Source organism: Colletotrichum orchidophilum (assembly GCF_001831195.1).
Source record: "Colletotrichum orchidophilum strain IMI 309357 chromosome Unknown Scaffold_14.1, whole genome shotgun sequence".
NCBI classification, from domain to species: Eukaryota; Fungi; Ascomycota; class Sordariomycetes; order Glomerellales; family Glomerellaceae; genus Colletotrichum; species Colletotrichum orchidophilum.
Genome location: NW_019172970.1, coordinates 362,605 through 374,926, shown reverse-complemented (window position 1 = coordinate 374,926; position 12,322 = coordinate 362,605). Strand labels below are relative to the sequence as shown.

Genomic DNA, 12,322 nt, shown 5'->3' with positions numbered 1-12,322 from the left:
TTTTTGATGTCAAATTTCAACATGCATTAATTCGAGCGAGAACAATAGTAACGGGTTTCTCTGCGAAGCTCAAAAGGCTTCTCTGACAAGGGAGAGATCGAGCTGCTGAGCTCGCCAGCTGTAGAATCTCTCAAGAAATTTGATGTCTCCACGTGCCGTATGTTATTCGCCCGATGGCTCTCGGATTGGATCTTGCAAGCCAAAAGATCGAAACTGCAAATGTCTCGGTCAGTCAAGGACTAGACTGAAGGGGCAAAGTATTCAAGACTCACTAGAGAATGACGGGGAAGATACACTCCAAGGTGTATACAAACCGATCGATTTGCATGGGAGTCGTGTCCGTCGTGTTCAAGAGAGATGGATGAAAGCTGTAGGTGATGGATCTCGTGACTCCAATCAGCGCCAGAGAGGAAACGCGTATCTCTGTGCTTCGCATCAAGTGACCCCACAAGCTGATGTTCAGCGCAGCCCGCAACGATCTCTTCTTGGTTGACGCGAATTTCCGGAGCAAGTAGAAGGCGCTCAGACACTCCAGGATTGCCAAGAGCACAAAGTATCCAACGTGAGCCCAGTCGATAATCTTTGAAGCGGTATTGTTGTTGACATTGTAGAGATCATTGAGTCGAGCTATCAATATCGTGCCTCGAAGGGCCGTGATGCCCGCAATCAGGATCCAAAAGACCGTCAGATAGATTTTCCGACTGCGACCCGTCAACAAGTGCGTCAACATGACGTATGAATAAAAGGATATGCCGGCTTCTTGTACCTGAACTTGATGTTAATCGATGGACTTTCCGCAGCCAGAAACCGTCACACCCCCCAAGCAGATGTCTCGTAAAATATCATACCAGCCAAAAAGTATCGGCAAACCCAGATGCGATCGCCTTGTCCAATAGTGGACTATCCGTGTAGTAGATGTAGAAATCTAGTCCGTTGGCGATGGCGCAACCTGTACTAGTGATGATGGGAACCAGCGCGACGGGGGAGAATTTCGTTATGCTGATGACGATGAAGCCCAAGAAGACGTTGGAGAGGCCGATCGTGCTGAGAATAGCCCAGCATTGGTCAAAGTAAAGCTGGGCCGCCATCTTGATTCATTATCTTGCTGTGTGATTTTGTTCAATCTCGCCGAGAAAGACACCGTCGGGTGCAGAGACTGTGGAGTCGTTTGGAAACCGCTGCTAGGAAGCGTGTAAAAGCAAAACAGTTCGGGCTTGAAGTTGTGGAACCCAGACCCTGACATTGGCTTCACTATATCCCCAGATCGAGGTATGAGTGATAGACACGTAGACACTTGTTCGACTTTGCATTCAGGGTCGTACAACCGGATCCCCCGTCAACCTTAGCTTGAAAGACCACGGCACATTTCGCTAGTTGGCAGGGTTTCTTCCGGGGATGTGGAAAGGCTGATGGTCTTAGTCCCAAGCCCTCCATACCAGCTTCGCCAGCGCCTGCCCAATCATTGGCTCACCCTTCTTTATTGTCTTGCGTGATGTCGTACAAATACATTCCGGGCCCTCGGCAGCCGACGTGGCTTAAGACGCAAAGGGGGCATGTCAAGTCTATATGCGCAGAACGCCACAGACCGATCGCACAGCAAATTCCCGATCCCCAGCATGCGAGAGGCTTGCTCCCTTACAGACGCGGCCTTGCTAGTTCAATCAGCCCTATTCAAAGCCAATGGACCAAAGCCACTCGCTGATGCCGGTGCCGTCCCGGCATTCAAAGACTGGTGCAGACGCGGGTTTCTTGGGAGATTTGCGTTCGATAGGGTTACAACATAAATTACTTAACCCGCATTTTGACAGATTTATTCAAATGCTGTCTCGGCAATGGAATAAGCGTCAAGGGTCGCGCACCTTCAGCGGAAACCGAGGGCCCCGCGCCTTTCGCACCCTGGTCTCTTGCCCGGGGAAGTCTAGACCACCCACTTGGGCCCCCCCCCCCCAATAAGCTAAAATCAAAGCCGTTATATCTACCAGGCGCGCAGGCTCTCGCAATGAAGAATGTCACTCGGCTAATGGTTCTGCCCAGCTTGTGGTCTAGTCTCTGCACTTCGTTTGCAGGTCTGGTCGGACTGACAACCCGTTTCTTCAGTAATACAACCTGCAAGCGGGCGTCAATGAGTCGGTTCCCTCACTTGAGATCAACCGCCAAGACAACGAGGTTTCCGGTCCAAGGCTTGTATAAAGGGCGAATTCTTATTCGGGAATATATGTTTTCCTGGCATAATAGTTGCTTTGGGGGGGGTTTTCAAGAGTATCTTTGAGGTTGGAGAAAAAGGAGGAAAATCATATCGGCGACAGCGCCCCCCAAAAAAAAAGTCCGAAGTTACCGGCTATGAAAATGCAAAGAAAAGGTTTGAGGCAAGATCATATCAGCCTCAGGGCGTCATGCTTTCGGCTTAGCGAAACCTTGTAGCTCCAACACAGGTTCCATTGGATGGCTACCCCTGACCCAGAGGACGGTATGAGTGTTTCGGCAATTGACAGCATGTACGATCCAAGCCACGCTTCCCTCTCCCCGCTGGGGTATGTTCATCAAAGAAGACACCTTTGAAATAGAGTCCCCTAGGCTTGGGATGGAGGCTGTCAGAAGTCTTTTGGCTTCAAGAGAACTCAACACGCATGACGCCTCCAAGTTCTCGAATCTGTATCTGATTCATGCCCCGATTCACCGATTATGATCCGCAACTACTTGGCGCCTAGTCAGCAGGCGGCAGCAGGCTCTAGGACTGTTTCCCGTGGTGTTCGATGGCTTAACTGAACCACTCAGCTCAGTACTGCGGGAGAGAGCAAAACAACGTGGAAGTCCCGGGCTCCATTCGTGCCATTAATGTTCAAAAATTGTGACATTCGCACGTAAATGCTCGCCATAAACTCATTTATAGAGTAGCCACTTTGATCAGCCTTGCCACAAGGCGCCTGTGAATAAAATCTTACTAACTGTATGAATATAGACGTGCTGTTCCTTCTTCCGATTGCATAGCTTTGAGCATCTTTCTGGCCATTTCCTATGTGCCGATTTATCTTCTGGCTCGTACTAGTAGGTATATATCCAAGCAAGTAGCTTTGTGAAAATCGGGCGCCCTTTACGATGTGACCATTGTAAGGCTGACAACTCCAGGCTATATTTGTTAAGCAAAAGCCCAGGGGAATTGCAATATTAGTCAACGTATATCATGTCCAGACACCGAATTGCCCCCATACTTAGGATTCAAGCGCACGCCCTTGAAGAATCCTCAGATCCCGCCATCGACTTTGAGCCAAAGAATGACCAGTGAAAGACGCATCGTAGGACGCGAACCGGATGTTTTATTGATGCCTGATCACGTTTCCTGGTCCGTCCAGTCACAAGAAAATGAACGACTACTGACTTATACTACAACCTCTGAAGGAATTCTATGAGAGAGCCTTGGCCACCCTGGCAGTTCCACTGGCCGTATCGTGATAAGAGTTTAACAGCAACTGTAGCCAGATTGATTTTCGTTCTTTTTCGCCGAGTCAAGGGGATCGAGTAATGGAGCATAGGCTTAATCACCAAGGGATTCTTAGTCGTGATTCTGCTTGTGAAACTGAGTTCGTTTACCTCCGTAGACCAAGGTCTAGCTTATTGATGTAGGCCAAACGTTGACAGAGACATGGTCAATTGGTGTGCATGAGAAGATACAAGAGCCCGGCGAGAACTCACTTAGCTATAGGGATATCTTACTGCGTGACACAGAGATCGACGAAGACTGCCAGCTTCTCATTTAGGCTATGCACCCAGTCTATGCACCCAATCATTATATCATTTTTGTGTCGAGAGTGTGTCTTCTCGACTTATCATACTGGCAATATGTTAAGTCCGCAGTCAATGGTGATGCATGGGATGAAATCCGAAGATTAGCTCCCAACTTAAAGTTACCTCAGTTGCAACAGTAGTCAAGAGCTAGACGTGTCTATAAAGTGATTGGAGGCTAGACGGCGGGCAACCCAGTAAGCTACTGTGTCCCGAGCCTATTCTTGCGTCGCGGATCATCGAGGCAACCACAGGCTAAGTTCGACTGAAGTTGAGCTAGCTTTCGGCTCCAATCTCAGTTTCCGATGCTAGCTTCATCCGAGATGTGAGGCATCGGCTCCGAACTAACTGGTGGGTTTGCCTCCAGCGATGCAGTCGGGTGACACGTCTGCCTCTGTTCACGCACATGCATGATGAAGAATTCATTCATACAACAGCGCCGACATCGCTCGACGCTCGCAGGGGGGTCCCAAGAAGCCAAGTACGGTTGCAAGTACCGTTGGAAAATCTGTTCTAGAAAACTGATTGTGAATTTCAATTGAGAGACCCTTGACGATCATCACCATCTGCATGGGAGTCAGTCACATGCTATGCAGCTAGAGAAGTCGGGGACCGCTCTTTATTTGAAATCAAATCGATGAGATCAACCAGTGAGGAAAACTGGGGCCGACACGTGTGGCAGGCCCGCTCAATGGCGGTAGGATGGAGAGAGATGGAGAGAGAGCGGGTCTGACAGACAGGCCGAGGGTGGAAGAGGTGGACGGGCGATGAGAAACTGGGTCGGCGATGTTTCGCTCGAATCCCGGGGTTGCCAAGGGTGTGAGGGAAAGGAAGAAGTTTAGGCGCAGCAAACGGATATATTGGCTGACGACGGTCTCAATGGCGGAGGAAAGTTCGATGGCGCAGACGGGTCACCGGAGTGTGATCCAGCGTAGTATGAAGGTTTTTTGATCGGTGAGGACAGGAATGACCCGGGGTATGGTAGGTAGGCCTACAAGAAGATATCATTAACTTCTTTTGCAATTTTGATCCGGAGTATGGGCGGTGACCAATGGATGGATGGATGGAAGGTGCTGGGATATCGTTACCCTGGACTAGCCATAAAGCCTTGGAGAAGGTCCGAAAACCGGCGATTTTAGCCATGATTGTCACTTTAACAACCCTACATTGTTTCCTTTGAGGAGCTGTCCGGCGGTTTGGTCTACTTCCTATTCCACTTAGCGTTGATATTCACAGTGCCCAGCCGATGGTCTCGACTTTTCCGCGGCTTTTCGCGGTGGGAGGCAGCACAATGTGGAGTAGGGGTGACGTCGTGGACTTCCTCTGCAACGTAAGAAGCTACTACCCTGGCCGTTTCGCATGCAGTCGGGTAAATATAGCCCAGGTAGGTAAGGAATGTAGGTAGGTAAATACTGAGGCATCTTAGGTAAGCTGTGGTGACATGCACGTACCGCGTAGCATCTGCGGAGGGGAGCGGGAAGGAAGGAGCTTCCAAACTTCCAACGGAAAGAAAAAGGACGCCGAGGACAAGGTGATTTGCGGGGTCCACTTGGCCAACCAGGAAACGTTCAATTCAATTCCCCTCACGGTTCACGGAAAGACACTGCAGTCTGCAGACAGAATGACAGAACAGGCAATGGGACTCGGGAGATGGAAAAGCAGTGCACAGTGCACCCCATGCGGCCCCGCTTCGTTGCATAAATGGGGATCAATGGAGCAAAACGGGGGTCACCGCGATGGAGCAGCATGGAGCACCGCGGGTCGGAGCGAACGGAATACAGCACCAGTGGCACCGCACGCCCAGTTCCGCAGGGTTCCGATGTCACTGACTAACGCACCCACATGGCTGCTGCTTATCACGACCGTTTCAATTGGACGCAGTGACCCCATACGCATGGTAGCACTACACCTCGACCTGCAGCTGGCAGTACCTACACGTTCTCCCACATCCCTCTCTGCTCTCCGTGTCTCATGAGAGTAGACTCTTTTGTTGCAGAGTTGAGCACCCACCGTGCCACCCATACTGCCTCTTCCCTGACAGCAGCTGCTGTCGAATGGGTCAATTAGCCCATGGGTCAATGGATCCTCCCCGCACGGCATTTTGAACCCGCCCAAGCTACTGTTCCATGCTGGTCACGCAAGCTCACGGTATTGTTGCATCTTTTACAAACTGTGAAGCTAACGCACCAATGTGGCAAACCCACCGACCTTTGCTAGGGGCCGCCGGCAAACATCTGAATGTCCGCGTCATAGCAACAGGAGCCTGCTCTAACTCTTCCCTAACGCCGCGGTGCCATTCATCGACCCCTCACCTCGTCGACTGGCCCGCCCCTCGAGCAAATCTCGAGTCTCCGAGCCGGTATCTAGATGTTCGTGGCCGACTGGCGGGGGCAATAAGATAACAAGACAACAAGACAACGACTAGCGCTTCGCCAGACCTTCTCGAACAATCAAAGACCAAGACCCTTGACTTGAAGAAACATGGCTGTTGCCTCCCATCATTTGTCATTGCGCCCCGAGCTACCTTGAACGCCTGCCGCCCAAACCCCAAAACCCCCACCCACACCAACACCAACACCAACCCCAATACCAACATGACTACGGCGGCATAGTTCCTGCTGTCACACGGTAGTGCAGAATTAACAGGAAAGAGATGAGAGTGCACAGTGGTGCTTACTATGTACTCGGCCCTTGACCATGCACCCCTCAACCGCCAACAAGATTCGCCCCATTGGTCATGCAATGAGTGAGGGGGAAGGGGGGCCATGGCATAAAACGCGGGGTTGCCTCCTTCCACTTGCCGAGGAGGACTGCGAACGAACTCTTTTCTTTTTTGCCGTCTACTCTCCCACATGACCCGACGATTGATAACCTAACAGAATCTTTCGTCTCTTATCTACCAAGAAATAAACCAAATCCAACCCAAAAGAAGCCGCACAATAAGACACCATGGCCGAGGAAAAGTGTCCATTCATCCGGACCATGAACACCGGAGGTGGCGGCACCAAGAACCGCGACTGGTGGCCCGATTCGCTGAAGCTCAACATCCTTCGCCAGCATACTCCCGTCACCAACCCGCTGGGTGCGGATTTTGACTATGTCTCCGCCTTCAAGACCCTTGATTACGATGGCGTTAAGAAGGATCTGACGGCCCTGATGACCGACTCTCAGGACTGGTGGCCGGCAGATTTTGGCCACTATGGAGGTCTTTTCATCCGTATGGCATGGCACAGCGCCGGTACCTACCGTGTTCACGATGGACGTGGCGGCGGTGGTGAGGTAAGTTGTTCAGGAAATGCCAATGCAATTGAAACTTTGGTAGCAGAGATGCTAATCATTGTTCCTCGCAGGGCCAGCAACGTTTCGCCCCTCTCAACAGTTGGCCCGACAATGTCAGTCTCGACAAGGCCCGCCGCCTGTTGTGGCCCATCAAGCAAAAGTATGGTAACAAGATCTCCTGGGCTGATCTCATGATCCTCGCCGGTAACGTTGCTCTCGAGTCAATGGGCTTCCAAACTGCCGGTTTCTCTGGTGGTCGCCCCGACACCTGGGAGGCTGACGAGTCTGTATACTGGGGAGGCGAGACCACGTGGCTCGGCAATGAAGTCCGCTACTCCCATGGCCACGCAGGCAAGTCAGACCAGGGCGTCCTCGATGGCTCCCAGGATAGCAAGAGCAAGTCCGATATTCACACCCGCGACCTTGAGTCGCCACTCGGTGCTGCCCACATGGGTCTCATCTACGTGAACCCTGAGGGTCCCGATGGTAACCCCGACCCGGTCGCCGCCGCCAGAGATATTCGTGTGACCTTTGGTCGCATGGCTATGAACGACGAGGAGACGGTTGCTCTCATTGCCGGTGGTCACACCTTCGGCAAGACGCACGGGGCCGCCCCCGACAGCAACGTCGGTGCCGAGCCCGAGGCTGCAGGTCTCGAGGCGCAGGGTTTGGGCTGGGCAAACAAGCACGGTTCCGGCAAGGGCGCCGACGCCATTACGAGTGGTCTGGAGGTTACTTGGACTGCTACTCCCACCAAGTGGAGCAACAAGTACTTCGAGTACCTATTCAAGTTTGACTGGGAGCTCACCAAGAGTCCTGCTGGTGCGAACCAGTGGGTAGCCAAGAACGCTGAGCCTATTATTCCCCATGCCTTCGACTCCAGCAAGAAGCAGCTTCCCACCATGCTGACAACCGACTTGTCGTTGCGCTTTGACCCCGAGTACGAGAAGATTTCGAGACGCTTCCTCGAGAACCCGGACCAGTTCGCCGATGCCTTCGCCAAGGCTTGGTTCAAGCTCACCCACCGTGATATGGGCCCGCGCTCGCGCTATGTCGGTCAGGAGGTTCCTTCCGAGGACTTCATCTGGCAGGATCCCATTCCCGCGCCTACTTCACCACTTGTTGGCGAGCAGGATGTCGCTGCCCTGAAGAAGGAGGTTCTCGCCACTGGCATTGATACCTCCAAGCTCATCTCCACTGCCTGGGCTTCTGCATCCACCTTCCGTGGAAGTGACAAGCGTGGCGGTGCCAACGGTGCCCGCATCCGCCTGGCACCTCAGAAGGACTGGGAAGTCAACAACCCTAAGCAGCTCGCAGAGGTCCTCAAGGCCCTCGAGGGTGTGCAGCAGAAGTTCAACGGCTCTGGCAAGAAGATTTCGCTGGCAGACCTCATCGTCCTTGCTGGCGCTGCTGGTGTCGAGCAGGCCGCCAAGAACGCCGGCTACGATATCACCGTGCCCTTTACCCCTGGTCGCGGCGACTCCACCCAGGAGCAGACCGATGTTGAGTCGGTCGACTACCTGAAGCCTTACGCTGATGGTTTCCGCAACTACGGCAAGTCAACAGATCGTGCAAAGACCGAGCACTATCTCGTCGACAAGGCTCACCTGCTTACGCTCACTGCGCCCGAGCTCACTATTCTCATCGGTGGCCTGCGTGTGCTGAACACCAACTTCGACGGCTCGTCAACTGGTGTTTTCACCAACCGCCCCGGTGCTTTGACGAACGACTTCTTCGTCAACTTGCTCGACATGGGCAACGAGTGGAAGGCCACCAACAACCAGGACGTCTACGAGGGCTTCGACCGCAAGTCAGGCTCCAAGAAGTATACCGCCAGCCGTGTTGACCTTGTCTTCGGTTCCCACGCTGAGCTCCGAGCTGTCGCAGAGGTTTATGCCCAGGCCGATGCTGGACAGAAATTTGTCAAGGACTTTGTTACTACTTGGGATAAGGTCATGAACTTGGACCGCTTTGACCTTAAGAAGGCCTCCGGCAGCCTCCCGAGCCGCCTTTAGATGAAAGTTCGAAAGCTGTGAAAAAGCCCTATTGAGTCATGTGGAAATGAGTCCATCTCTGACTCTTGTGCTATGAGATAGCCTAGTGTAGTCTAGTGAGTCTGCAGAAATGATCATGTATTTACGTTTGACGGTCATCATTGTCTTGAGGGAATCGCCTACCTATATGTGAGGCAATGAAATCTCGGAACCGTGTCACACTTCGTCGAGGACTGTACTTGCACGTCGCAAAAGACAATCACCCCCAGAAAATTTGGCCGTTGTTCTGCTGTCCGATCACCACCTGAGACGGGTGTCATCCACTTGGTCACCGAGACACGACGATTTGGTACGACTCACCTGATTAAAATTTTGTACTCGCAGTCACTGTCGGAAGTAAAACCTGTGTCGCCAACCGGCCGCAGCAAAGTTTACCAAATGAATGATGTAGGTAGGTAATGTGGCCACATACCTAAGGCTACGCTTTGGATCTCACCCGATGAGGCGTTGTCTGAGAACCGACGTATGTGGTGCAGTGAGACGTTTAGGGTTGTCAACTGATTCTGTTGAAGGAACAGGAAAACAAAATAAGACAGAAAGACCCAACAGCTGTCGAATTAAAGAATCGAGAAAAGATGTAGGTTGCGACCTAGATTCCGCCACCTTATATCAAATAAGCCCCATGTACGTGGAAATGGAAAATAGATGTTCTACAGCATAAGACACTGAGATCCTGGGCGAGAGTCTAAGCTTAAGAAACATTTGACCTGATCAACTGAGGCGCAACAATTCCTCAAGGTTGAATAGAATAGGCGCAGCATCAGAGTTGGAAAGAGTGATCAAATTCAGTAACTTAAAGACCGGCGGCATAGCGAATGAGAGGTCCAAGCGTTAGTTGGTATTTGTGCTAGCTCAATAGTCAGCTCAATTACTGTATCACGGATATTAACATCTTGAAAGGCCTATGCTCGTGTATTTGGTAACATTTGCAGGATGTCTAGATGTCCGTCCTCACTTGTGTAACTGCAAATTGAAGCAACCCGAAAGGTTAGACTAAAAATTCACGACCATTAAAGGGAAAGTCAAACCACGTCTCAGAATCACAATGTGATAATTTTCAAAACGTAACTATGGCCTTACAGGAAATATATAGAGGCAGTAGACTGGAAGGATTGGGATAACATGAACAAACAAGAAAAAGGTGGAAGGTCTCCTTAGTCGATGCCACAAGACCACCTGTGTGGGCCGCAATCCACGGTCTCAGCAGTAACATGTTCAAGAAAAACAAGCTTACAGAGCTGCAGCATGAGCTCAAGAACCTTCGACCCTCCCGGTCCTCGATCAGCCTGCTGGCATGATTCACAGATGAGCCAACTGTTCCGCCAAGACGAGCGTAAGCCTCGGGCGGAATCCATCCGTTACGAAGCCAAGACGCGAGGAGGAACGATTTCTGGGTAACTGATGTCACTTTTCCTTCCGTAATTTCCGGCGCCAGGCAGCGGCGCCGAAAAGAGTTCGATTGGTCTTCGGGCACGACACAGCCTGCGCCGAGAGGCGTCTCTACGCCGGGCGGTTGCATACGCGAGAGGGACTTTAGTTTACCCTTTTCGGCGATCATGGCGCAGTCAGCAAGGGAAATGACTTTGATTATCAGGCAGACGATGTTTACTTCCGTTGTCAGCATTCCATTAATAAGGGTTCAGATGACCTTCAAGGCTTCAGGAAATGGTCGCAAGAATTTGGTTGAAAGGTTCAAGTACATCCGATCACCGCACACCTGTAGAATCTCCACCTCGGACGCGCAAAAAAATGTTGTTCTTACTCTTTTCCACGTTTGCTTCAGCGGCCGCAGCGGCCGCAGCGGTCGTCATCCCCGGCCCTCCTGGCCCGTACCCGGTCGCCTTGCGGGTGAGAGCCTTTGAAGACGCGGCGCGGTGGGATCCCCACGCCCCTCAAGACCAGCCCGAAAAACGAAGGGTCTTGGTCTCCGTCCACGTACCCGTGAAGAAGGAAGCCAACTGCTCTGTTGAGACGGTTCCCTACGTACCACCGACCACGGAAGTTGTGTTCGGCCAAGCGGCCGCAGCTTTGGGGCTGCCGGACACTATCGTCTCTGGAATGGAGCTCGAGTTCTGCGGTATCGCGGCAGCTTGCGGCGGGCCCGACAGGAGTGTCAAGTATCCTCTTGTTCTTTTTTCCCACGGTCGAGGCGGTTCCAGACTTGCACACGGCGTGCTGGCGCGGTCTCTTGCCAGTTTTGGGTATATTGTCGTTACGCTGGACCATACGTACGATGCCGCCGTCGTCGAGTTCCCGGATGGAAGGGTTCGTTATGCAGAGAACACGACTAATAGAAACACGACCTACGTTGAGAGCCTTCTCGAGGTGAGCTCACCCATCATAACAACCCCTTTGTTAAGACCAAGATTCTAAGTACCGGTATACTGCAGAGTCGACAAAAAGATGTCTCCTTCATAATCGACCAGCTTCTAGACACCTCGGTAGCCACCCCACTACTTTCCGGAACCCAGGCCATCATCGACTGGAAGAAGATCTTCGTCGCTGGTCATTCACTCGGAGGCGCTACAGTGGCTGCATCACTTTACGCCGATGACCGCGTTCTCGGTGGTCTCAACTTTGACGGGTTGATCATCGGGCCAGTCCAAACTGAAGGCACCGACAAGCCACTGGTACTGGTCGGCACGCCGGCGACATTTGACTACATGATTGGTTGGAATGAGACCTGGTCCAATCTCCGCGGCCCATCGCTGATGTTGATCATAAACGGAACGACCCACCAGTCTTTCATTGACGCTCCTCAGCTCCCGGCCGTAAAGGCCTTGCCCGCAGAGTATGGCGATCTCGTCAAGCAGATCTTGGGCACGATCGATAGTGACACACTGGCTTAGATCGAGATTGAGCTCTTGCGAAGGACGTTGGACTTTGTCTTGGAGGGCAAGAGAGAGGCGTTGTGCGGTATCGAGAGCGTAGGTCCTGGTGTTGGCCAGCTGCGAGTCAAAAATTTGGCATGCCCCTGAACAACAAGAAGTACAGGTATACGGAGTCTTCCCTCTGTTAACGTGTACTATAACTCAAGTCAATCAAAGGTGTATGCTCCCTACTCAAATTCATAGTTATAAGCCATCCAATTATGGTGCACATTGAAGCATGTGTGCTTCAATACCTGAGTAGTTCAGAGAATAGTAATGACTGGCAGACTTCAAAGCTCTGATCACGCAACTACGGTCACAGTTCATACAACTAGTGAA

At 51.9% G+C, this 12,322-nt stretch overlaps 3 protein-coding genes across 3 annotated transcripts; 2 read left to right on the top strand and 1 right to left on the bottom strand.

Moving 5' to 3' along the window:
* Positions 1-26: 26 nt before the first annotated feature.
* CORC01_02530 (uncharacterized protein) lies at positions 27-1,088 on the bottom strand (the record flags this gene model as incomplete). Its single annotated transcript, XM_022614180.1, has 3 exons — positions 27-213; positions 273-766; positions 849-1,088. 3 exons carry the CDS (start codon positions 1,086-1,088, stop codon positions 27-29), a joined length of 921 nt encoding a protein of 306 aa, XP_022479392.1.
* A 5,641-nt stretch (positions 1,089-6,729) lies between these two features.
* CORC01_02529 (catalase-peroxidase) lies at positions 6,730-9,074 on the top strand (the record flags this gene model as incomplete). The annotated part of the gene is made up of 2 exons (XM_022614179.1): positions 6,730-7,059; positions 7,131-9,074. 2 exons carry the CDS (start codon positions 6,730-6,732, stop codon positions 9,072-9,074), a joined length of 2,274 nt encoding a protein of 757 aa, XP_022479391.1.
* Positions 9,075-10,862: 1,788 nt separating this feature from the next.
* CORC01_02528 (tat pathway signal sequence) lies at positions 10,863-11,962 on the top strand (the record flags this gene model as incomplete). Its single annotated transcript, XM_022614178.1, has 2 exons — positions 10,863-11,438; positions 11,504-11,962. The coding sequence occupies 2 exons, from the start codon at positions 10,863-10,865 to the stop codon at positions 11,960-11,962; spliced, it is 1,035 nt and encodes a 344-aa protein (XP_022479390.1).
* Positions 11,963-12,322: the final 360 nt, after the last annotated feature.